General features: G+C 44.7%; 1 protein-coding gene across 4 annotated transcripts in view; it reads right to left on the bottom strand.

The window, feature by feature from the left end:
* MAP3K20 (mitogen-activated protein kinase kinase kinase 20) overlaps positions 1-26,707 on the bottom strand; it is a 257,081-nt gene that overhangs the window by 195,488 nt on the left and 34,886 nt on the right. For 3 of the 4 annotated variants that reach the window (XM_077448019.1, XM_077448021.1, XM_077448022.1), the window contains exon 2: positions 16,263-16,455. In XM_077448019.1, the coding sequence (XP_077304145.1) occupies positions 16,263-16,421 (159 nt within the window). In that variant the 5' untranslated portion in view covers positions 16,422-16,455. Of the gene's footprint in view, positions 1-16,262; positions 16,456-16,710; positions 17,002-26,707 lie in introns of those variants that run through there. The other variant, XM_077448020.1, reaches the window with a different exon arrangement.

Raw genomic sequence — 26,707 nt, 5'->3', positions numbered from 1 at the left:
AGGCGGCGGCGGCGGCGACGACAGCGGCGACAGAAGACCGGGCCACCGCCTGTAAAAGAGCTACAAGAAGGCGCGGTGGCCCGGCAGAAGAACCGAAGAGGGGGACAAGACCCCCGAAGTCGGGAGAAGAGGCCGGCGGCGGGGAGGAAGAAAGCCGGACTCCTCCGCTAGTAAAAGAGCTACACACAGATAGCGGAGGAGTCCGGCGAGAAGACCCCCGAAGACGGAAGACCCCCCGGAGCTGTGCAATAAAATATTTTTTCCCTGTGTTGTGTTTTTTTTTGTACTTTATTTCACAGGTGAATGGGTAGGGGTACATTGTACCCCATACTCATTCACATAGGGTGGGGGGCCGGTATCCGGGGGCCCCCTTCTTAAAGGGGGCTCCCGGATTCCGATAAGCCCCCCGCCCGCAGACCCCGACAACCAACGGCCAGGGTTGTCGGGAAGAGGCCCTTGTCCTCATCAACATGGGGACAAGGTGCTTTGGGGTGGGGGGGCCGCGCGGCCCCCCCTTCCCCAAGGCACCCCCCCATGTTGAGGGCACGCGGCCTGGTACGGCTCAGGAGGGGGGGCGCGCTCGCTCGCCCCCCTTTCCTGGCCGGCCGGGTAGCGTGCTCGGACAAGGGTCTGGTGTGGACTTTGGGGGAACCCCCACGCCGATTTTTTTCGGCGTTGGGGTTCCCCTTTAAGCCCATTCCAGGCGGCTGAGCCCGCGATGTCTCCTTCGCGGGCCCCGCCTACCTGTACACGCGCTCGAAATGGGCGGACTTTCCGAGCGGGAACAGTCCGCTCATTTCGAAAGTACAGCGGACAGGCCCACACACGGGCGGACTGTTCGCTCAAACACAGTTTCAGCGGACAGTTTTTCGGAATTTCCGAAAGACTTTGTCCGTCCAACTGTCCGCTGAAACTGTCCGCTGAAAGCCCACACACGAGCGGACTGTCCGCCCAAACACTGTTCAGCGGACAAGGTTGGGCGAACAGTCCGCCCGTGTGTACGCGGCCTAAGACAACTGCAAACACCACTAGATAAAGCACCTGCATTGTACTGCCACAGCCTGTTTACTCGCTTTATGGTACTGCCACATTAACTTTAAAAAAAAATGTTACTCCAACATTTCATATTCCTGATATGTGCCTGCTGTACCATGTACTTGTATGAAAATGTATCCTGTTCTCTTTGTATTGCTTCCTTTGTGTGAAATCCCTGGTGATCCTGCCAGCCCCTCTGCTTTCCTAATAACAAGTGACCCACACACCAGGCATGAGAGTACAGCGTGATCACTTTTCTGTCTTTGCTGGGAACTCAGACTGCTCTCCTCCAATGATCAGACTTGTGCCGACACCCCCCTACCCCCCATTCACTGGGAAGACCAACGTGTTGCTGTTTCTTCCCCCCCTAGCTCTCCAAGCTCCTTATGCAGCTCAGAACAAAGAGCATGTAATCACAAAAAAAAGAGAAGATATTTATTATTTTTTGTTTTATATGTAAACACAAATGCCTTTCATTTCTATTTTAAACTGCATGGGTTGTTTTACAAGATGAGGGTTCACAAATACTTTAAGGCTTTGGGCTTCTTGAACTGTCTGCAGGACAGAACAGTAAATGTTAGCTGGAAAGGTCTAGCGACATTTTGGAACAGAGACAACATCTAATATCAAGCTGCACTTTCCAACAGTGAAGTAATGGTCTCTTCACATTCCTGTCTTTAAGAAGCTGAGACTTGCTCTTAAAGCCTAGTAACGCTATTTTTACCCCCAGCAGAACTCACTATCCATTTCAGTTTTGCTTGTTTTCTCCTGTAATTCATGCTGCTCAGAGAGCGCATCGCTCATATGACCCTTCCTGTAACCTTACAGCAAGACCACTTTTAAAAATGGTCACTGAAAAGTCTCAGAAACACAAGTCATTATACAACCATGACAGCATGCTGAAAAAGGTCTTAAGACCAAAAAAGTATTTTCCCTCCCTTGTATCTAATACCAACCAAACACAAAGTAATGTCAATTTTAAGAGAATCTGACATCTGCAGAATATATATATATATATATATATATATATATATATATATATATATATATATATATATATATATCTATCTATCTATCTCTCTATCTATCTATCTCTATTATATATATACACACACACACACACACACACACATATATATACATATACACATAGAGATACATACACATATACACACACTACTTTGCAAATGTTTTAGGCCGGTGTGAAAAAAAATTGCAGTAAATTAAGAATGCTTTCTGATATAGAAGTTTTAGTTTATTTTTTTATCAATATATAAAAGGAGTAAAAAAAAAAATTGTAAAAAAAAAAAAAAAAAAAAAAAAGGAAATGAACAGAAGAGAAATCCAAATCAATTTTTTTTTGGTGTGACCACCCTTTGCCTTCAAAACCAGCAATCCTAGGTACATTTGCACACAGTTTTTTAAGGAATTCAGCAGGTAGGTTGTACCAAACATCTCTTCTGTAGATGTAGGCTGCCTCAAATCCTTTGGTCTCTTCATGTAATCCCAGACAGACGATAATGCTGAAATCAGGGCTCTGTGGACACCTAACCATCACTTCGAGGACTCCTTGTTCCTCTTTACGCTGATGATAGATGACATTTGGCTGTATGTTTGGGGTTGTTGTCCTGCTGCAGAACAAATTTGGGACCAATCATACAACTCCCTGATGGTATGGCATGGTGGATAAGTATCTGCCTGTATTTCTCAGCATTGAGCACACCACTGATCCTGACCAAATCTCCAATTACATTTGTAGAAATGCAGCCCCAAACCGGCAAAGAACCTCCACCATGCTTCACTGTTGCCTACAGACACTCATTGTATCTCTCTCCTCTGTGAACAAACTGCCTCCTGCTACAGTCAAATATTTCACATTTTGACTCATCAGTCCAGAGCAGCTGCTGCCATTTTTCTGCAACCCAGTTCCTGTCTTTCTGCATAGTTGAGTAGCGTAGCCTCGTTTCCACCTGAGAGATTTTTTTTGGCCACAATTTTCCCATAACAACCACTTCTCATCAGACTTCTCCAAACAGTAAATGGGTGTACCCAAGTCCCACTGGTTTCTGCCAGTTCTCTGTTGATAGCACTGCTGGACATCTTCATGGCGTGTCTTTCATCTGTCTTTCATCTGCTGCCTTAAGTTCCCTTGGCTGACCACTGCATCTACCGTCCTCAGCATTGTCCGTTTCTTTCATCTTCAGAAGAGCTTGAACAGCACCTCTTGAAACCACAGTCTACTTTGAAATCTTTGGCTGGAAGTGACCTTACTGATGCATTATAACCTTGTGTCTTATTGCTGTCCTCAATCTGAAAAGGTGACCTGTGATATGAAATGGTCATCCACACCCTCACCTTACTAGCAGAGTTTGCCTGTTCCTCACTCAGTTTTGTGCCTCCTACACAGCTGTTTCTGTTTCAGTTAGTGATGGTGTTTCAACCTACATATGAAATTGATGATCATTTGCACCTGCTTGGTATAATTTGTTAATCCTACATCTGACTCTAATCCTACATAACCCTTGACATTGTGCAAGTGTACAAAGTGTGCAAGTGTAAGAACTGATGCTGGTTTGAAGCCAAAAGGTAATCACACCAAATATTTTATTTAGATTTTTCTTCTGTTCGCTCACTTTGCATTTGTAAATTGATAAAAACAATTAAAATATATATGTTTTTGAAAGCTGCACAATGCAAGAGGTCACCGAAATTACCTTTGAACATTATATATTTATAAGCGGACACATTTAGAAAGCAGCTCCAAAAGGAAATACCGTATATACTCGAGTATAGGCCAACCCGAATATAAGCCGAGGCCCCCAATTTACCCCCAAAAAAACTGGCAAACTTATTGACTCGTGTATAAGCCGAGGGTGAGACATGCCTGTCCATTCCTGTGTGTGTGTCCGTCCATCCCTGTGTGTCCGTCCATCCCTGTGTGTCCGTCCATCCCTGTGTGTCCGTCCATCCATCCCTGTGTGTGTGTGTGTCCATCCATCCATCCATCCCTGTGTGTGTGTGTCTCCATCCATCCATCCATCCATCCCTGTGTGTGTCTCCATCCATCCATCCATCCCTGTGTGTGTGTGTATCCATCCATCCATCCGTGTGTGTGTGTGTCTCCATCCATCCATCCATCCGTGTGTGTGTGTCTCCATCCGTGTGTGTGTGTGTGTGTGTGTGTGTGTGTGTGTGTGTGTGTGTGTGTGTGTGTGTGTGTGTGTGTGTGTGTCCAGCCTACCTGTGTCCCGAGCCTTTGTCCCGAGCCTCCGTCCCGTGTCGTGCCTTGCCTTCGTCCCGTCCCGTCCCGTCCCGTGCCTTGCCTTGCCTCCGTCCCGTGCCCTCTTCGTCGGCGGCCATTGTAAAATTCAAAAGCCGCGCCTCCTCCTTCGCCTGTGATAGGCGGAACACTGAATTTCCCAGCAGCCTGTGTTCCGCCTATCACGGACGTCGTATCATCCTCGTCCGTAGTACGAGGATGAGACGATGCCCGTGATAGGCGGAACACAGGCTGCTGGGAAATTCAGTGTTCCGCCTATCACAGGCGAAGGCGGAGCCGGAGGCGCGGCTTTTGAATCATAGAATGGCCGCTGTCTGTCTGCTCGACACGCTGATCGAGCGGGCAGACAGCGATGACTCGAGTATAAGCCGAGGGGGGCACTTTCAGCCTCAAAAAAGAGGCTGAAAATCTCGGCTTATACTCGAGTATATACGGTACTATTGTTACAGGATTCTGAGCTGTGCAACCTCCCTCTCATGCTTCATTGTGTGTGAGTGAGAATGCTGTGGCTCTACCTGAAGTATGGATCAGACGGGGACATATTTGTATGGCATGTATATTTTTTATATATATATATATATATATATATATATATATATATATATATATATATATATATAATTTTTTTTTTTTTTTATGAACTTATTCTTTAAGGTAAAAAGAAAGCTTTGGCTTTAGAAGTGATAGTCTATTAAAGCAATCAGGAGTTGCACAAAAAAAAATCTTCTGGAGCTTATACCACTTTGGAGGGCACCAGTGTTTTTGTGCACCAAACTATTCATTGGGGAGGGTTTAGTTCTCTCCACAAAGCACCAGTCTACAAATATTGGCAACGCTGGCTAGTATTACCACTTCACATGAAATGATGTACCTGTTATCACCTGTTATCATCGCCGTTATCACCAGAAGCTGGAGGGGATGTCCCCCCACCGCTCCGCCCATGTCTCCCATCCCATTGGGAGACTTAACCACTTTCAGACCGGACCATTTTGCTGGCTTAAAGGGATTGTAAAGTTATTTATTTTTTAACCACTTTCAGACCAGACCATTTTGCTGGCTTAAGACCAGACCACTTTTTGCAATTTGGCACTGCATCGCTTTAACTGACAATTGCGCGGTCATGCAACGTGGCTCCCAAACAAAATTGACGTCCTTTTTTCCCACAAATAGAGCTTTCTTTTGGTGGTATTTGATCACCCCTGCGGTTTTTATTTTTTGCGCTATAAACAAAAATAGAGCGTCAATTTTGAAAAAAAACGCACTATTTTTACTTTTTGTTATAATAAATATCCCCCAAAAATATATTAAAATAAAAACGTTTTTTTTCCCTCAGTTTAGGCCAATACGTATTCTTCTACATATTGTTGGTAAAAAATAATCACAATAAGCGATTAATGATTGGTTTGCGCAAATGTTATAGCGTTTAGTATAGTGGATAGTTTTATGGCATTTTTATTAATAATTTTTTTTTATTAGTAATGGCGGCGATCGGCGATTTTTATTGTGACTGCGACATTATGGCGGACACATCGGACATTTTTGACACATTTTTGGGACCATTGTCATTTATACAGCAGTTAGTGCTACACAAATGCACTGATTCCTGTGTAAATGACACTGGCAGTGAAGGGGTTAACCGGGGGTGGCAGTGTAGGGGTTAAGTGTTCCTAGGGGCGTGTTACTAACTGTGGGGGGCTGGGCTTTGTGTTAGTGAACACTGATCTCTGGTCCAATCACATGGAGCAGAGATCAGTGTCACTTGTTGCTAGGCAGAACGGGGAGATGCTGTTTACAATGGCATCTCCCCGTTCAGCCTCCCCGTGAGACGATTGCGGTATCCCCGCGGCGATCAAGTCCGCTGGACCCGGACCGGACTCACGGAGGTTCCAACCAGCACGCAAGCGCACCGCCAGCGGCGTGCACGCAATGGCAGGGCGGCATATAGAAATAGATGTACCTGTACGCCAATATGCCTGCCCGTGCTATTCTGCCGATGTAAATCGGCGTGCGCCGGTGGGAAGTGGTTAAGTAACAGGGTTTCTCGCCATTCCACGAGTGTGCGCAATTTTAAACCATAACATATTAGGTATCTATTTACTCGGAGTAACATAATCTTTTTCACGATATACAAAAAAATGTTTTTAAATTCAATGAAAGACAAAAAATTCAGTTTGAAAGACCACTGCCCAAATACAATGTGACATAAAATAACCACCATTTTATTTTCCAGGGTCTTTGCTAAATAAATATATATTTGGAGGTTCTAAGTAATTTTCTAGCAAAAAATACAGATTTTAACTTTTAAAGCAACAAGTGTCAGGAATAGGCTTGGTTCCTAAAGTGGTGTTTCTCCCCCCCCCCCCTCCCCCCAAAAAATGAGTAAAATTCCTCCCAAAAAAATAAAAATTTGAAAAAATAAATAAAAATGTAACTCACCTCTAAATGCCTGTTGCTAGGGGGTCCCTTGTAGTCTGCCTCCTTCAGTGCCCGGGCACCTGATGTCAATTCGACTCGGCGCAGTCAGTCATCTGGGACATATGACAGGTCTCAGATGACTGCGCGGCGTATCACGCCGCGTGGCGCCGCTCGCGCATGCGCAGTGGGTGCCCGGCTGTGGCTTCACAGTAAGGATGCGGGCGCTGCCGAGCGGAGGGGGGGCGCGAACGCAGCTTCGTTCCCCCGCATCGCTGGACCCTGGGACAGGGAAGTGTCCGATTATTAAAAGTCAGCAGCTGCAGTATTTGTAAAAAAATTTTTAAGGGGCACCCCACTTTAAGTGGTTAATGTAACCAGAGGGCCTGCATATTCAGGGCCTGAAATGCATTTCTTCATATGTGTACCATAGAAGAGAAAGTCCTATACAGAAAGTAAGAAAAAACACAAGTGGGGGAAGGACACTGCAAATTGACAGAGATTACGATAATAGGATTTCTCTAGTTAGGATAGTAGATGGTTAACACCTATCAGTCAAGAGAACAAATAGAATGTGCATTTTATTGGCTTCATAGTTTATCCAGAAAACAAACGATCATTTAAATAACAATGCTGCCACATTAAATGTACCATCTGTGCCTTAGTTGAAAATTTCCTGTGGCACCCAGGGCTAGCATGTTTATACAGTTATGTTGTAATCGCAAGAGGAAAAAAAAAAAATCATCAATTTAAAAGAGGAACTTCACCACAATGTGGTTGTGTTCGTACAGCTGCTGCAACCCTATTCAGTAACATGGGCTGCCTGCAGGTGGCTCCAGAGGCATAAACACATGGCTCATTCTTGCTGCACAGACCTCAGCGCTTGTGTGAATGAGCCTTTGCCTGGACCGGCACCTGGCTCAGCCTCTTAGCGAGCCGCTGAGAGCCTGAGCCGCCCACTTAAACCCCTCCCACAGCCCAGAGCGTGGGGGGGGGCAAAACTGAGAGCCAGTGACTGACAGTCACCAGCTCTCTGCTTAGGGAGCTCTGAATACTGAGTGAGGCAGTGTTTGATCACTCAGTTCTCAGTCTCAGTGCCAGGGGGCACAGGTGCAGCTTTGGACCAATGCTGCATCCACCTAGGCAAGCATGATTTAAAAAAAATAAAAAAAATAAAAAACACACAACATTCCCAAAGAAAACTATATAACTCCAACTTGCAAAATCTCAGCTATCTCACAGTGCTTACACAAAACATGGAAGTGCTGAACATTTGATGTCCATCTACAAATAGATGACAGCCCCACATACATTGACATAGTAGTCACAATAACAAATCCACCCGTGACGTGTAGCTGAGCATTTATATGGAACAACCTGCCATGTTGCACATGGAAGAATAATGTATGGACTTTTTATAAAGAGCGCACTTAAAAAAAAGAAATGGTCATGAGCCTCCTCTGGGAGCTTGTAAAGGAAATAATATGATGTAAAAACAGTTACATCAGCTGATCGAACTTACCATGTCTCATTCTTTACTGTGTCTGTGTGCAGGTCTAGCATGAATGAAGCAAAAGCAGTGAGATCCTTACACTGCAGGTCCTCAGGTACAGCTTCCTCTCCAGCAAAGAGAACAGTGAGCAGCACACTAATAACATCACCAGACCTCACTCTAAATCTCAACAGACTAGCATTCACGTGCAGCAGTGCCTTAGATCTCCCACTGCACTTACTCTATACTGCTCTGAGGCTGTAGGTGCAGGAACTGCACTGCTATTGCAGAAGAAGCCAAGTCAAAAGGTAGATATTTCACTCTACTGCTTAAGCAAAACTAACATTGCTAGACATTCGCTATAGCAGAGCAAATCTTCACTTCTTTGGGTTCAGGTCCACTTTACATACAATGGGGGGAAAAAAATGATTTGATTTCCTGCAAAGTTTGCCCACTTACAAAGAAACAAAGGGTCTATAATTTTTATCATAGGAGTAAAATAGGTATTTAATCCTCAAGTAAAACATGACTTGGTGGAGAAACCCTTGTTGTCAAGCACAGATGTAGTAGTTGGTTACCAGGTTTGCACGCATCTCAGGAGGGAATTTGGTCCACTCTTTACAGATCTTCTCTAAATCTTAAAGCAGAACTCTGGCCAAATTGTTTTTCCATGTCCTTGTTGCTGATCTCCTACCTTCACCCTCTTTGCCATGCATGTTCTTCTGAGCTCTGCAGTTCCTCTGTAATAGGCTGCTGAACTTGCTGAAAAAAAGGTTATTGCCTGCTGACATCCTGTCTGTAAGACCACTTGCTGCTATTCCTCTCCTCAGCTCAGCCAGCTGTCTGGCACTCCCCCTTGTAGTCCTCAGAAACCCGAGCAGGAGGAAGCAGACATGTATGCGCAAGGGGTCTTACAGACCCTGCTCTGTGCTGCCCATGGAGGAGGTCAACTGCTTCTCTCTTCTCCCTCCTCCTCCTCTGCTCCTGCCAGTCACCGCCACCACTCCACCCCCTTCCACTCTATCACCACCGCACCATCCCTCCGCCCCTCCCCCCGGATGCCACCTGCCTGCTATCTCCGTGCAGAGTGGTGATTATCATCAGCAATTACTTGTATATACACAGCAGGGATCTTCCCTGACATGGTGGCCCCTGACAAGTAGCACTGGTGGTCCCGGACAAGCGGCACTGGTGGTCCCTGACAAGCGGCACTGGTGGTCCTTGACAAGCGGCACTGGTGGTCCCTGACATGGTCATCCCCAACAAGTGGCACTGGTGGCCCTCGACAAGTGTCACTGGTGGTCCCTAACATGGTGGTCCCCGACAAGCGGCACTGGTGGTCCCTGACATGGTCCTCCGACAAGTGGCACTGGTGGTCCCCGACATGGTGGTCCCTGACAAGTAGCACTGGTGGTCCCTGACATGGTCATCCCCAACAAGTGGCACTGGTGGTCCCCAACAAGCAGCACTGGTGGTCCCTAACATGGTGGTCCCCGACAAGCGGCACTGGTGGTCCCTAACATGGTAGTCCCCAACAAGCGGCACTGGTGGTCCCTCACATGGTCGTCCCCGACAAGTGGCACTGGTGGTCACCGACATGGTGGTCCTCGACAAGTGGCACTGGTGGTCACCGACATGGTGGTCCTCGACAAGCGGCACTGGTCTCCCCGACAAGCGGCACTGGTGGTCCCCGACATTATGGTTTCTGACTAGAGGCACTGGTGATCCCTGACATTTGGCACTGGTGGACACTGATAAGTTGCACTGGTTTGCATTTTATATTAAATGCATTCATTTAATTTAAATGTATTTATTAAATGCATAAAATATTATATTAACATGCATTTATATTAAAATGCTTTGCATTTATAAGGTTGTAACCTATCATACCGTGTGTTATGTATGGCTTGCTGGCTGCAGAATGAGGGATGTGATTTATATTGAAGTGGACAAAGTTCACAAAAGCCTAGTGTACCTCCCACATTCACTCCCATCCCAAGTATTCATGGGAAATGTAGGCTGATTACAGAGAGAGAAAAGAGGATATGATGCAATCACTGTTCTAACACCTCCTCTTTGCCAGAATACAGGCTGCATTTTTTTTAATTGGAAAACCGACTTCCTGAAAATTAAATCAGTCATATCTCTTAAAACGGTAAGAAATTTCACAAATGTAGTAACTGTTTAGTGTTTTGCATGTGTGCGCTGTAATGTTTTTGTTCTTGAGGAAGGGGACCTTGCAGGCGATGGAGGATTTCAATTCATGGCAGCATATTGTGTTACCAGTGGTTTGTTTGGTGACTGTGGTCCCAACTGCCTTGAGATCGTTCACAAGCTCCTCTGATGTAGTTCTGGGCTGATCCCTCACTTCTCTCATGATCATCCTTACCCCATGAGGCAAAATCTTGCATGGAGCGCCAGACCGAGGACAATTGATGGTTATTTTGTATTTCTTCCATTTGCGAATAATCACTCAAATAATTGCCTCCTTCTCACCAAGCTTCTTGCTGATGGTCTTGTAGGTCTTGTGCAGATTTACAATCTTGTCCCTGATGTCCTTTGACAGCTCTTTGGTCTTGCCCATGATCGTGAGGTTTGAATGGAAGAAAGATTCTGTGGACAGGTGTTTTTTATACACATAAATAATTGTTGTTAGGAACGCCTTCTTAAATTGATAGGACTAATCTGTGTACCACATGAGCTCATACTGTAGCCAGTCTGTGGGATCCAGAATTATTGTAGGTTGGTAGGAGATCAAATACTTATTATTTTAATCCCTTTACTGCAACTCCATTTAGAACATTTGTTTTATGTGTTTTTTATGGATTTTTGGTTGCTATTCTATCTCCATCAATTAAAATACACCTTTGATAAAAGTTATAGACCAATTTCTTTGTAAGCAGGCACAATTACAAAATCTGCAGGGGATCATATAATTATATTTCCCGCTGTAGGTCATACATCAGCAGCAGTAAAAGGTTTTACACACACTTTTGGTTGCTGTAGTGCATGCAAGTCTGACAAGCCGACTGTCGGCTACCAGGTGGAAGCAATCCCCAGCGGCTGTAGTGCCTGAATGCTTCCACAGACCCGTGACAATGAGCAGATAATTGGCCCTCATCCAACTAATAACCCAAGATATTTGCGTTATTAACAGCTCTTCTACAAAACTTTTTTTTATTACAAAATTATTGGTTCTTAATTAGGCATAAAAGTACCTAGAAGCCGGTAAATGTGTCAAAAGTTGGCCAATGGCTGCAAGCACTGAGCAGTGTATTCTAGCGGGGGAAGAAGTCCCTCTGTCAGAATACAATAGCACAGAGGGAGGGATCCCTGAATCACACATGGTTGTGTTGACGCGGGGATCTGCCAAGTTTTTTTTTTCCTTCAACCTGTTTGATGAAGGAAAAAAAAAACTGAACTTGTATACCCAGCTTTAGAGACAAACAAGACAAAGTTTAATTACCAAAAAAATCGAAATGCCTCTGTTGGTTGCTATGAATCGCTAAAATTCCCAAATTCTGTAAAGTTTACGCAGCATTAATGCATATACCTGAATGTGTCTGTGGTCAGGCCTACATATAAAGTATCAAATACATGTCACTTTACTCAAACTGTAGATAGGGATATATAAAATGGTGATAAGTGCTTGACATAAGTAGGAGTCTTACACAATTGGATCTTAAAAGGCAGAGAGCTTGTAATGCCAATGTGCTCTTCCAAAACTCTAATTCTATTTAGCATGATGAAAATGTTGCTGTTGCCATTTTTTATAAATTGCCATTTCCTATGTGTTTATACCCATCCTATAGCTTCACTACTTGGTAAGCCTGGTGCTATTTTTATTGGCAACTTTATTCACTCTCAAGTTACCCAGTTTAGTAGTTTATTGGTGTCACTTCTTAGCGGTTTTTCAGATTAGACTTCATTGACAAAATTGTCTGTCTACCTCCTTCAACGGTAGTCGTAACTCCCACTTTCTCATCCCAATTCCCCTGATTCCACAAGTTAGCCCCCTCCCTTTCATGTTCCCTCTGGAATGTCTTCAACAAACTAGCTTCTCTCAATGACCTTTTCCTCTCCAAATCCTTTAATCTATTAGCCATTACTGAAACCTGGCTCCAGGAATTCAACACTACCTCTCCAGCTGCCCTGTCCCACAGTGCCCTCCTCTGGACTCACTCCACCAGACCTAGTGGACGAACACAATGCTCCTTCCAGGTTCTTCCCACACCTCCCTCTTTTTCCCCCTACTCTTTCAAATTGCACTGCATTCATCTTTTCTCTCCAGCTTGTCTGAGGGACGCAGTAATTTATCGCCCTCCTGGACCAATATCTTTCTGGATGACTTCTCTGCATGGCTACCCTATTTTCTCTCCTCTGAAGTACCTGTCATTATCCTAGGTTATTTTAACATTCAAATGAATGTTGATACTGCAACCACTTCTCAACTACTTAACTTAACCTCCTTTTTTAACCTAACACAATCCGTTTCACACTCTCCTTGTCTCCTACCTTCAATGCTGCCAACCCACAAATTACTACCCGCAGAAACGTTTGCAACCTCAACGCTTCCCTTCTTTATTCTGTACTGATGGCCTTTACCACAAAATCGCACCCCTGTCCAGCCCAGACCTAACCACTTCCATCTACAACACCACAATGTCATCCTCCATAGACGTACTTGCTCCTCTTTCTACACGCAGAACCAGGCCCCATCTGCCACAACCATGGCAGACACCAGAAGTCTCAAGAGACGCAGCCGTGCTCTTGAGCGAGCATGTCATAAGTCTAAATCCCTACAAGACTTTACCCTCTACAAATCGTCCCTTCTCAAAAACAACTCCTACCTCCACACTGCTAAACAAACCTACTACAACAACACTCTCATCAAAACCCTCTCATCGAACCCTCACCAAGTCTTTTCTACCCTTAATTTCTTACTTCACCTCCCACTGCCCCCACCCACCAATGGCTTGCCGCTCAACAGATTGCCAACCATTTCAAAAGCAAAACCTACACAATTCGCAAGGAGATATCCAGTATTCAACTTCCTCCCCTACCCAACACATCAGGTCCAATATCACACTCAACACTCCCCTCCTTCACCTCAGTTACCACCGATGAAGTTGATAAACTCCTCTCCATGGCCCACCTCACCACCTGTCCCCTGGACCCTGTCCCCTGGACCCTGTCCCCTCACAATTACTGCGACCACTTTTCCACTCTATCCTAAATTCTCTAACCCACATCTTCAGGCTCTCCCTCTTCTCCAGTACCTTTCCTTCCCCACTCAAACATGCGCTGGTTACCCTCACCTGTTTGAATAACTTAAGACCCATCTCCCTGCTCCCGTTTGCCTCGAACGCCTAGCCCATAACCCAATGAGTCACTGTCACACTACTTTCTCAAACCAAACTTGCTATTTTTCTTCCTTCCCGGTCCCCCCCCCCCATGACTTTACCATTAAGTTGAACAGCATAACCATTGGTCCCTCCACACATGCCAGGGTGCTGAGTATAATCCTTGACTCTGACCTCTCCTTCAGCCCCCAACATCCAATCACTGGCTAAATTCTGCTGCCTTAACCTCTGCAACATCTCTAGAATTCTATCCTTCCTAACTAATGACACCACAAAGTAACCGATCTGTAACTGCTGCTCCTCTCTGCCAATAACTTCACTGGCTTCCCCTACCCCACTGTATAAAATCCAAAATGCTAACCACAACATACAAGGCCATCCACAACATCACCCCCAACCTCATCTGCAGCTATCACCCAAATTTTCCCCTCCGCTCCTCCCAAGACCTCCTGCTCTCTAGCTCCCTTGTTACCTTCTCCCATTATCGCCTTCAGGACTTCTCCAGAGCCTCTCCCATCCTCTGGAATGCCCTTGCCCCAGTATGTCCAATCAGCCCCTAACCTCTCCACCTTTAGAAGATTCCTGAAATTAATTTATTAAGGCAAGCCTATCCCAAGCCCACTTAACAACTGTTCCTGGGCCACCCCCATCAAATAATTTCCCATAGATATTACCTTCTGTACCACCACCCCCTCCCTTTATAATGTAAGCTCTACAAGCAGGGCCCTCCTGTCCCTTCTGTATTGAACTGTACTGTAATTGTGCTGTCCCTCCTCTACATTGTAAAGCTCTGCAGAAACTGTTGGTGCTATATAAATCGTGTATAATAATAATAATAATAATAGCTTACCTCAACTGAATTCTGCCTGCCCCAACTTTGCTGCCATTCCTGTCTAGGTGTTTGCTCTTGGTTTCACACTCAGGTCTGGTAACTTCTGACAATGACTCTTTATTATACTCATGCCTACACTCCAGCTGGGCCTAGGGCACAAGCTAGTGTAACCACTTTATGTAGCATTACAATCATTACAGTTCATGAAAGCACTGGATAGTTGAGGTCAGGGGTGGACAAATTAATATGGAATTCAGAAGTTAGCCTGTACAATTTATGGACAAGCAGGGTATTTAGGAGCCAGCTCTATTAACGAGTACAGAAAATCTCAAACCTTAGGTGCCAGAAATAACTTTTTAGAAGCATTGCCTGGAATTCATCCAGCCCTGTCTTAGAGAATAGGTGTGAGAGGGCTTGGTGTTCCCATGTACCAGGGCTTTTAAAAAGTTATTAAAGTGTTACTAAACCCACAACAGTAAAATCAGTCTGTATATACAGTAAAGCATACTTGTTATACTCACTGTGAGTATAACCTAAGGGGTTAATCCCCTGCATTAAGTAAAAAGGCTGTTTTATCCTGTCTTCTCTGAGCCTCCCCTTATTTTACAGTCCCCAATCCATCTACTGAGCCTTTAGGGCACTCTGCACATGCTCAGTTTGGTGTGTATTGCTAGAGTTTCCCTTTTTTTTTTGGATGGTGCATGTGATCAGCACAGGGCCAATTAGCACTGTCAAGACAAAGGGTCGGGGGTCATGCAGCCTCATGGTAGTGTCAGAGCACAATGAAAACTGCTCAGCTGGACTGCTGGAAGCCACAAGACTGCTATATATGGCTGATAAGAAAAGGTATTTATCGGTTTATATTTACTAAAATAATTGCATTTCATGTTTTGTGTACTGTGGGAGACCATATATAGTGAACGCCGGGTCCTGAGTTTAGGAACACTTTAAACTTTAAATAAATAAAAAAATGTAATATATTGCAGCTTGCCAGCCATTAGCTGGGGTGGTTGCATTATTTTAAGCTTTTGGGACGGGTTATACAGCTCTCCCAAAACACCTCTGCTCATTGGAATGAATGGGCAGCAATTTCAAAGCACCTGAAAAATGCAGAAAAACGTGGGTTAAAAGCACCCCGCTAGTGGCCTAAAAGCAGCGCAAAAGAAACAACGGTAAAGTGCCAAGCAGCGCTTTAGTGCTAACGCGCCCGCGGCCCCAGACTGTGTGTAAAGGAATGCGATTCCAGCCCTGTGTAGTGTGGGAGGACCTGTATACAGTGCTGGGATGGGAAAGGAGCTCTGCCAAGTGACCTGCCAGGGGTCCCTGTCCTCTGATTCACCAGCGGTGATCCCTGTCCTCTGATGTAAGAAAACTCTTAAGCCACTTTGAGTATCTTGGCATGCTGTGGACGTATCTACACGCACGTTGGAAGTAGTGGGCGGGGGGGCCCAGGTCAACTTTTGCATCAGGGCCCACAAGCTTCAAGCTACACCTCTGTGTCAGGGTCTTGCAATGTCTCATGGGACTTCTAGTTTCACCACAGCTGGAGGGTCGAGGTTGCCTAACCCTTTGTTAGAGAAATTGTAAAAAATGTGTGCCGAATCCAGTCCTGGAGGACTTAAGTTAGCCACCCTTGCATTAAAAAGAGGCAGGCTGAACTGGGACCAGTACCTGCAGATATCTGTGAATTAGCCAAACCTGGGTTGCATCACAATCCATGACAGTTGGTTAAAATTATTTCTAGTGATATGACCATTTGAATTGTGAGATAAATTTCATGCCATGTGAATGTTGGTACGAGTGAATGTGTCATACCACTGGAATTTCTAACGGAAACTAATCTCTTACCTCTTTTTCTATTTTCAGAAGTTTCTTCACCGCCACTTCTTTGTCTTGCGGCAACCATTTTGCTCTGTATACGCTGCCGAAGCTTCCCCCTCCACAACTTTCAAAAAACTGCAGGTCGATAAACTTTATTTGGACAAACGAAGCGGTTAAGGACGACATCTCATAATGACAAAGAGCAGTTCCAAAATACAACCTGCAACACAAAACACCGATATTCAAGTACACACATCAAAATGAACTGTACTATATAGTGAACGATAGACATGTAACCCATATAAAATAATTATTATTTTGTGTTTAGCAAATGGAGACAAAATAAATTCTTTGAACATTTTCAAATAAATCGACAGTCCTAAGGACCCTTGTTGCTCTTAATAAGGTTGGGTTTTATATACAGGTTAGTATTTCAAATGACATTAGGCAGACTCGTAGAGTTAAATAAACTTACAAGTTATTTGTCCCCAGACAAAAAGTAGCGTTTTTTTCAGCTCTGCTGGATAAGATCCCGTGATCGCTCTCCCATGGGACACATCACTGTATAAAGTTCTCCATGGTCCTGCACGATGGCACAAAGATCTGGCCTTCCCACAGGTCTGCTACAGTTAAGTTCTGACAAGTGCCCAGCACACTTTCAACTGCCAGCTTGCATAGCCATTCTGGAATCTAAGGCATGACATAGCCCTGCGTCGTGCTCCCTTTCCATTATGTGAACATTCTCGCAACATCATAGCTGTTACAAATTGGTCCTGATCAGCTAGCCGACATTGGTGCTTAGGGCCACTGAAACACCTGAGAGATCCTGATTGACAGTCTAAGCAGATTGTTGATGTACCTGTACGGTTATTTACATAAGCTTACATATTGATGCTAAGCCCCCCCCCCCCCCATATACATGAGCTCTTATTCCAAGAATGGATCTTACGTTTCTAGCAGATGACTGGGTCATGTTCCTGTTCTTTTTTTAGATGTACAAAATAATGTCTGCCTGTACCATTTATGACTGTATGGCCATTCTACAACACGCACTAGAAAATACACAGTTCAGATGCAAAGCTAGCCTATTCTCAGATGAAAACCATTGCAAGTTATATACTTGAGCCAGGACCTCCATAACATCACATTACCCGGCTACACCACCTATGCTGGAGCAATACAAGGAAAGTAACCATTGTATTTCATTAAGGCAACAAGAGGAGGAGTCCCATAGAGAATAAACTCCTAATGATATACCAGAGCCTGGCAGAGCCATGCCGGTTCACACTTGTGCGGTGTCAGACACTTAATTTTTAATATTCAAAACAAATGCACCCATCCATCCTTCTTTGCTTTATTTTTGTTTAGAAATCGCTGTGGCCATCTTAACTAAGGGCATGTAGAATTTACTTCCTGAAATCTATCTGCCCTTAGCTAAGGCATGCAGGCAGGAGGGTGTGCTTAGCTGAGAAAGCCTCTTCTTTCCTCCAAATGAAGAGCCTAGCAGAGGTATGCTGGTTCACACTTGTGCGATGTCAGACACTGCATGTGATTCACACCACATTGCTGTGCAGATCACTAGCGATGTCTCTGCAGTTTGAAGTCAACCATACAGATTGTATGGCTGAATTTACATCGCATTCGGACTAAACTCACGCAGGACCCTTTTTTTGTGCGCACCATAAATGGTTCATGCCCAGGCAATCCGATTCCTGTCCGAATTCACAATTTGCACTGCGATCTGCGAACAGATCTGGGGGGTGTCAATAACCTTGTATTGACACTCCCAGCAGTTCACATTGGGCAGCGTGAACCACTGGCAATTCAAGTGCGATGTGGGAACCCACGCTGGATTTGCAGGCTTTCCCGCATCGCCCCAGCGTGAACCCAGCCTAAATCACAAGTAAGGGGTTACTTTACTCCATATTTCAGGATAGCATTCACGAGTTTGTAAATTAGGAAAAAAAATTGTTTTTATGATTCGTGATAGAAGCAGAAAATGTGCAGCTTAAAGCCAAAGCTTAATTATATCAGAGGAGAGCACCACAAAACTGAAACCGCTAACTAATTTTTAATATTCAAAACAAATGCACCCATCCATCCATGCTTCTTTGCTTTATTTTGTTGAGAAATTGCTTTGAAAAACACCCCCCCCCCCCCACAGCATTTCTAGCTGTGGCCATCTTAACTAAGGGCAGATGATTCACGTAGAATTTACTTCCTGAAATCTATCTGCCATTAAGTGGTTGTAAACCCTTACAAACCACTTTGACCTACAGGTAAGCCTAGATTAAGGCTTACCTGTAGGTCCAAGCAATATCTCCTAAACCTATATGGTTTAGGAGATATTTGCCCGAAAACGGGCACCGCTGTCTACGGCGCATGTGCTGTAGACAGCGGCGTGCAGGCGCACTGAGCGCGGCATTCTCAGCGACGGAGCTGCCGCACGTGTCGGCTCCCGTGCGCATGCGCGGGAGTGACGTCATCGCGGCTTCGCCGAATGACAGCGGCGGAGCTGCGAGACCCCACCAACAAGATGGATGCGGCGGACTACAGGGGACAGCGGCGACTTCGCTGGCTCCTGTGTCAGGTAAGTGACACATAATGGGCTACTATGCGATGCATAGTAGTCCATTATGCTTTGCCTTTGCAGGGAATGAAAGAGGAAGTAAACTCATCAGGGTTTACTTCCTCTTTAGCCAAGGCATGCAGGCAGGAGGGTGTGCTTAGCTGAGAAAGCCTCTTCTTTCCTCCAGATGAAGAGCCTGGCAGAGGTATGCCGGTCAGACACTGCATGTAATTCACACCACATTGCTGTGCAGATCACCTGTAATGTCTGTGCTATGTATGACAGCATTTGGCCTAGGTCAGAAACCAGGAAGCAACTGAAGAAATGTAAAAAAACATAAAAAAAAAATAAAATAAAAAAAAATATTTTTATAGAAAATAAAGTAAACATTTTTAAAAAATAAAATAAAAATAAATAAAGTAGGGAGTCAGGGTGTGGAGCACCATCTGACCAAGAACCATTTTGGTGTGGACAAAATTGTCCAAAACTCACATAGGGAGCCCTATCTATTAAAGTAAAAAATAACATGATCAGTTGCATAATAAAGGCTACAGACTGAATCATATTTTGGAAACCCATTGTGAGTAGGGGGACAAACTAACCGAAACGGAGCAGATCGGCCTCAGCGAAGATTCCATAAGACAAAAAGAAGAAAAAAAAAAGTATGTGCATGCAGTATATCATATCTTGAAAGAGTGAAAACAAAAACTATATAACTTCCTATAAAAGGCAATATAAAGTACCAGCAAATGTCCCTCCAGAGGAGTATTTCAACTGTTTACTTTGCGCTACCATATTAACTTGCAACTTTTCAAAACTTTAATAACCTTTCTTTTAACTTGATGGAATAAGTGGAAATCTTTGACTCTATTTAGTTCCTATCTTTTCTTTGGTTTTGTATTTCAAAAGATAGGATAATATGTTAACCGAGGGAATGAAACAACTTCTTCAGGCATCCATATTTCTGAATGCTTGTCGCCATCTTGTTTGATCCCGACATGTGGCTGGGGTAGCCCAAATAGGTAAAGTGTGGGGAGTAGTAGGTCTTGCCTCTGCAACTGCATCCAGAAGTCCCAATTTCACCAGGAGATCTTTACCTTCTGAAACATTAAAGATGGTCTAAGTAGTGCCATTGTGGGGCACTGTTAATTTAAATGGAAATCCCCATCTGTATCTTATGTGGGCAGATTGTAGCACTGAGGTTATTTCCTTCATTTTGCGTCTTGTTTCTCGGGTAGCCTGGGAAATGTCAGGAAAAATTTGGATTTTTGTGCTATCAAATCAAAAATGTTGTGCATATTTTTGGAAGCTCTTAATATGTTCTCTTTTGTGATGAAATCTTTCATACACAGAATAATGTCCCGTGGGGGCTTGTTTAGGACGCAAGGCCCTATGGCCCTATGGATTCTGTCACAGGCAAATGCAGATGGTGGTGACTCTGGGAGGAGATTGTGGAACAAATTAGATACAGCCGGCATTAGGTCAGAGATTCTGGGATACCGTGAATCCTCAGGTTGTTCCTACGGTTTCGATTATCCAAATCTTCCACTTGCAAATATGAGTAGTTTTCAGCTAGGAGTTCAAAGTCTTTTCTACGATCATTATGAGCAAGTGATAGCTCGTCATGTTTAGTTTCCAGAACATCTGTGGGACCTCCGAGGGTTGCTACTTCTTGTGTGAGTGTGCTTGTTGATTTTTGGAGCTCATATTGTATTTTATCCGCAAGTTTTTCATAAATCTTAGTTAAGCTGGCATCTAAGACTGCTTTTGTTATTTGAGTGGAGTTTTCACTGTTATTTTTTGTGGAGGCCATCTCCTGTAGAGGGTCACCAACTGTTGTAGAAGACTGTACTGTCTGTGGAGAACCTGCACCTCTTTGAGTCATTTTCTTCTGTTCCTTATTGCTCAGAGGATAAGTGGTCAAGGAACGTTGTTGTGAATTGCGGCGGTGCGCCTTCCTGCCCGACAGCATGCACTGGATTGACCTGCAGGAGTGGTAGAGGAAATGCAGGTGATTTACTGAAGTTTTCTTCCTTTTTTTCTTTTTTTTTTCCCCTACAGGGTGCTCAAAATCCTTGCTGATCTGATGGGGCTCTTACACAAAGCTGCCGATCCGCATCGCGTCCCGCATGCTTCCCCCTTTAACTAGAAGCGTGACTTCTACTCCACTGCAAGATTAGAGGCAGTTACACTCTGACACCACAGCGTGGTATCAGACTGTCTGGTATGGTGGCTGCGGTACCCTGATGGGGCTAAGGTCTAACACCGGAGTGATGGGGGGGTCAAAAAAGAGCTATTGTGGTGTAGCAAAATGGCCACCCCCTTTCAAGCCAGGAACCACACCACCTACGGCCGAGGGAACAGCATATTCTTTTTAGTGTTAACAGCCTCTGGTGGTAGTCTTTCAGGCTTGTTACCTCCAGTTATAAAGCAAGGAGCAGCGTGTCTGAAGAGAAGTTTAGGGAGGCTACTGTAACACTATGGCCGGGCATAGCAATATGGCCGGCACACGTGGCTATGGGATTAAGGCCAATTCTGCTGTCCACTCCACAAACAGAGGTGGAACGCTTCTTCAATCCCCCCACAGGTGCCCTGCACTGTCCAATCGGGGTGTTCTGGTGGTGGGATGGGGCCTGGATTGAGCTCCGAGGGGGCGGGAAGGCCTCAGGCATCTGATAAGGTGCACCAAGATGGCCGCTGTACCCCTGCTAGGCCTCAAGAGATTCACCTGGACAGCGTTGAGACACTGCTGGATCCAAAGGCAGCGGATGTCTCGCTGAAGAGCCCCCTTCACCCTGTGAGGAGGTAGCTGAGCAGGGAAGGGCCAGAGGGGCAGTGAGGGGAGGAAGGTACTGTCTGCAGGTGGAGCAATATGGCCGCCGTTCCACCGATTGCAGGCCGGAGCCATCGGCCTCGAGTGGTTGGAGCGGGAAGGGACACCTTGCAGACGGCCTCGGGTGGTGGGTTAAGTGTCCGGAGACTCAGCGGGCAGTGGTTGTGCCCGTTTTAGGTGACTGGTGTGTGACAAGGGGGCTATCTTGCCTGGTAACCTTTTTCCCGGATTTCTTAATACATATCAATGAGATGTGTATACGTGGAATGTATGTGGATGGTGTCTAGATACAGCCCTTGATTAGACAACGTTGTCTTTTTAGATGGTATTTGGTGGAGGTGTCTCATTTTGTATTGGAATTTATTATATATGCAATAAACTTTTGTAATTATTTATAAATTTTGTTTGTTCCATTGTTTGGTACTGTATCCCTGAGGCTCTCGTTTTGTGGTGCTTTGAACTTTACTCCTCCCTAGTTCAGTTCTATTTTTTGTATACGCTATCACTCCATGATGCCAATGCACAAACAAGGAAAGAGAGAGTTTACTTCTTTGTGTCAAAGGCACGGTGCTAAGTGTGTTCATGTAATGGATTGATATTCCAGATCTCAGACCTGCAAACAGAAAATGAAGAACAGAAATCATCTTCACTCTGCCCTACTGTCAATGAGTTTGATATTGTGGAGAGTTAATTAGTCAAAATTTACTGGGCTTATATATGAGCAACTTTCTGATTGCAAAGAATAGTAGGCAAAGGTGATAAATGGTGTTCTTTAAAGTGATTTAAAGCCTTGAATATTTTTTATTAACTGCTTTTGGACTGCCCACTGTACATATACTTTGGCAGGACGGCCCGGCTGTGCAAAATCACATACCTGTACTTGTTTTCGTGCAAACAGTGTGGGGGCAAACGCGCGTCACCGCAACGCCGCTCCCACTTTGACTGAACACAGCGGGAGCCAATCAGAGGGTTCAGCAGCCGCAATGCCCGCCACGACCTGCCGATCGCTCTGTGGAGAGAGGGATCAATGGTGTGCCTATGTAAACAGGGCAAACCGCTGGTCTGTCAGGGATAAAAAGGAGAGATGTTTGTGTTTCAGCTAAGCTGGAACACGGATCTCTCTTTTCCTCCAGTCTGTCCCTCTCCCACAGTTTGAAAACACTTCCCAGCCACACACTTAACCCCTTGATTATCCCTGGTCTTAACCCCTTCCCTGCCAGTGTCATTTATACAGCGATCAGTGCATTTTTTTTATCACTGATCACTATACTGGCGTCACTGGTCCCCAAAAAGTGACACTTCGTGTCCAATTTGTCCGTCGCAATGCCGCTTCCCCGCTAAAAATCGCTGATCACCGACAACACTAGTAATTGTCGTTTTTTGTTTATAGCACAAAAAATAAAAATTGCAGTGGTGATCAAATACCACCAAAAGAAAGCTATATTTGTGGGAAAAAACATCAATTTTATTTGGGTACAACGTCACACGACCACGCAATTGTCAGTTAAAGCAACGCAGTGCCGTATCGCAAAAAATGGCCTGGTCAGGAAGTGGGTAAAACCTTCCAGAGCTGAAGTGGTTAAAATAACATCATACTTACCTGCTCTGTGCAATGGTTTTGCACAGAGCAGCCTTTATCCTCCTCTTCCCAGGTTCCCCACTGAATGCTCCCATAAAAAGACTCTATGGCAGCATTCATGCGGGCTCGCTCCTGAGCCACCCTCTCTGGGTCTTTGACACAGACCGTGCAGCTCGGTCCTGCCCCCCCCCCCCCCCCACTTCCTTGTCGCAGAATTTGACTGACAGCAGCAGGAGCCAATGTATTTTATCATTTAATTTTGTATACTTACCATTTTTATACATCACTAGGCTAGTTAGCCCTTGTACACACGGTCTGAGACTCCGACGGAATGTGTCCTATCAGACCGTTTTGTTGGATAATCCGACTGTGTGTGGTCTCCATCGGACTGTTTCCGTCGGAGTATCCGACGAACCAAGTTTTCCAACTTGTCCGTAAAATTTTCTGACAAAATGCTCCGATCGGACATACTCCGATCATGTGTAACCTACTCCGACGGACAAAGTGCCACGCATGCTCAGATCAAATTCCTAGACCAAAGCTATTGGCTACTAGCCTGAACGTAGTCCCATCGTAACGAAATAACGTCATCACGTTATGTACAATCGGATTTTCCGACAACTTTGTCCAACCGTGTGTATGCAACAGTTTCGGACAAAATTCGTCAGACAAGATTCCAACGAATTTGGTTGTCAGAATGTCCAACCGTGTGTACAAGGGCTAAGGCGATATGCAGAGTCATTTGCTTTGCCTCTTCTATTGTACTCAATGATGCAGACAGTGAGCTTGTTATGACATCAGCATCATTCTGCATCATCACACTAAGTGCAGGGTGGCATAATGGTACCCACTCAGGGGACAGGTCATTGATACCCTGCACTCACAGCACACCCCAAATCTTCTGGGTAAGGGCCGCTTGGTAGCATTCAACTCAGGAGACTGAGGATATGTAATGACAGTAAAGACTTACTGCGGATAACAGTGCTGAAGATGAGGCAAGTCCATTGCAGCCGATCGTTCTCTGCTAGAGTTTCACTTTCACTTACATTTCCCCTCCCCACTCTTTGGACAGTAAATAGAGAAGCAGCTCACAGATGAGCTCTGTCATTTTGCTTTCTCCATTTATCTCCACATTCCTTGCACTGCAGCACATCCGATTGGCTACTTGTTCTGCTTCTCCCTCCTCCAGTCTGAGTTCTGCAGTATACACTGTTCAGTAGACTGCCAAAGGTTGATAGCTAGGCAAATTACAAGTACTTGCTGCACACGGCTTCATTAAAAATATAAATTTAATTACATATTAATGAATAGAGATCTGCATTTTTGTATCTTTTAAATATGCTTTGAATTCAACTTCTGATCTTTTATAGATACCTAGGAAACACCTAGCAGTATACTAGCAGATCCTTTGCCAGTGTTCCCATACAGTAGAGAGCCGGGCCAATTCACAAAGATGCATGGGTTATTTTTACTACAGTCTTCATTTTACTTCCTAAAAATGTTCTCATGCAAAAGGTCAGTTCACAAACATAAATATCATAGATGTGAGACAGACATTTTTTCACATGGAATGGATATTTAAAGAGAATCTGTCACTGTGCCCAGTAAGGTTCTGATGCTAGCCCACCCCACTGATACTCACCTTTGCCTATGCTGACCCAGCTGCTCCACTGGTCTGTCAGAGGCATGGGTGTAATCTTTGTGTAACTCAATGTTGGAGTTTAAACAGGGTTAAAGTGTTACTAAACCCACAACAGTAAAATCAGTTTGTATATGCAGTAAAGCATCCTTGTTATACTCACTGTGGAACCTAAGGGGTTAATAAACCACATTGTGTAAAAAGGCTGTTTGATCCTGTCTTCTCTGATCCTCCCCTTCTTCCGCAGCTCCCAATCCATCTCCCGATGAGACATAATAGCCTTGAGGGCACTCTGCACATGCTCAGTTTGGTGTGTGCTGCTAGAGAGTTTTTTCTTTCTTTTCTTTGGGGGGTGCATGTGATCAGCACAGGATCAATCAAAACTGTCCAGACAGAGGGTCAGGGGTCCTGCAGCCTCATAGGACAGTCTGAGTAGAATGAAAACTCCTTCTAAAGTTTTAACCAGACACTGATAGAAGTCACAAGACTGCTGTATACTGCTGATGAGAAAAAAGGTGCTTAGCAGTTTATATTTACTAAAATAATTGCATTTCCATGTTCTGTGTAATGTGGGAGTCCAGATATAGTGAATGCAGGGTCCTGGGTTTAGTAACACCTTAATTACCACCTCCCCTCCTAAGGTGACAGTGTTTGGCGCTGGCAATTGGGTACCCAGGCCTGAGCATTACATCATGAGAGCAAAGAAAGGTCACACTGAACCCCATACCCAGAAGTACCAATTATGGGCCAACAGAAAATCAGAGCAGTGAGAGTTCAGCCAAGAAATGCATCAGTGGATAGGCTAGCAAGAGAACCTGTCACTTTGCCATGAATGCAATAAGTGACACATTTCTGATGAATCAGTATTTAAATTTTAAAATTTTTCCAAGTTTTTACATTAAAACATTAACCAGAAAGACAGCTAAAGGAAAAAAAAAAAAACAGTACAGGACATCATTATGCATTACATCACTGCAAAATGTGAAATTATTCTTAAGGGCTCTTTCACACGGGACGGATCAATGATGATCCGCCCCGTGGATATCCGCACGCTCAGCGGGAATCACTCCGTCGATCCCTGCTGAGCAGGAAGATGACAGGTCCGCCTGTCAGTTTTTTAGGCGGACCTGTCATCTTCCTGTTCAGCAGGGATCGGATTGTTCGTCTGAAAGAGGCCTAAGTGCCGCATTCAAGTAAAGAATTGTAAAGAATTGTCAAGGTAGACAACAGTAAATTAGAATATGATCAGATGACAATAATGTAGGTGTGGTAACGGGTAATGTCACAAGTGTGATGTCCTGTGGAACAAAGAGAGGTATAGTTAAGCTAGCCAGAGATGGATTGAAATTCAGCCTGTCATGAAGTGACGGACGAATTCTGATCCATAAAAAAAAAAAAATTCTCGATCAGTGGCTGCAGCCCCTGATCAGTTATTCTGACAGCAGAGATTCCCCGTGTGCATTTGGGAACACGGACTTACATGCACCCGCACCCACACGGACATCACATTGGGACACAGCAGCTGGGACTTTCTGTACAGGGATAGATGGAACACCAGTACAGGCAAACAAGCGGGCAAAAGTTATAGCGTGCCCATGTGGACGAGGCCTAACAGGTCATGTTTTAATGGCTTTGTTCTGGCCAGTGCTGTGTAATTAGAAGATCTGTCTGCCTGCCAGATTTATGCCGTATTCCTCTCACCTTCACAGGCCTCGGTTTACAATTCATCTCTCAGGAATACACAGTGTGAAAAGTCTGACTGTAGAAGCGCACATAAAAGTACTTCTATTTATAATAATGCAAAGACTTTCAAATAACATTATAAAACATTTGTCTAGAGAAACCTCATAAA

Source organism: Lithobates pipiens, unplaced genomic scaffold (genome assembly GCF_037356315.1).
Source record: "Lithobates pipiens isolate NorthernLeopardFrog02 unplaced genomic scaffold, aLitPip1_a1.2 Scaffold_22, whole genome shotgun sequence".
Classification (NCBI taxonomy): Eukaryota; Metazoa; Chordata; class Amphibia; order Anura; family Ranidae; genus Lithobates; species Lithobates pipiens.
The sequence above is the reverse complement of the archived record's forward strand: the minus strand, read 5'-3'. Positions and strand labels throughout refer to the sequence as shown.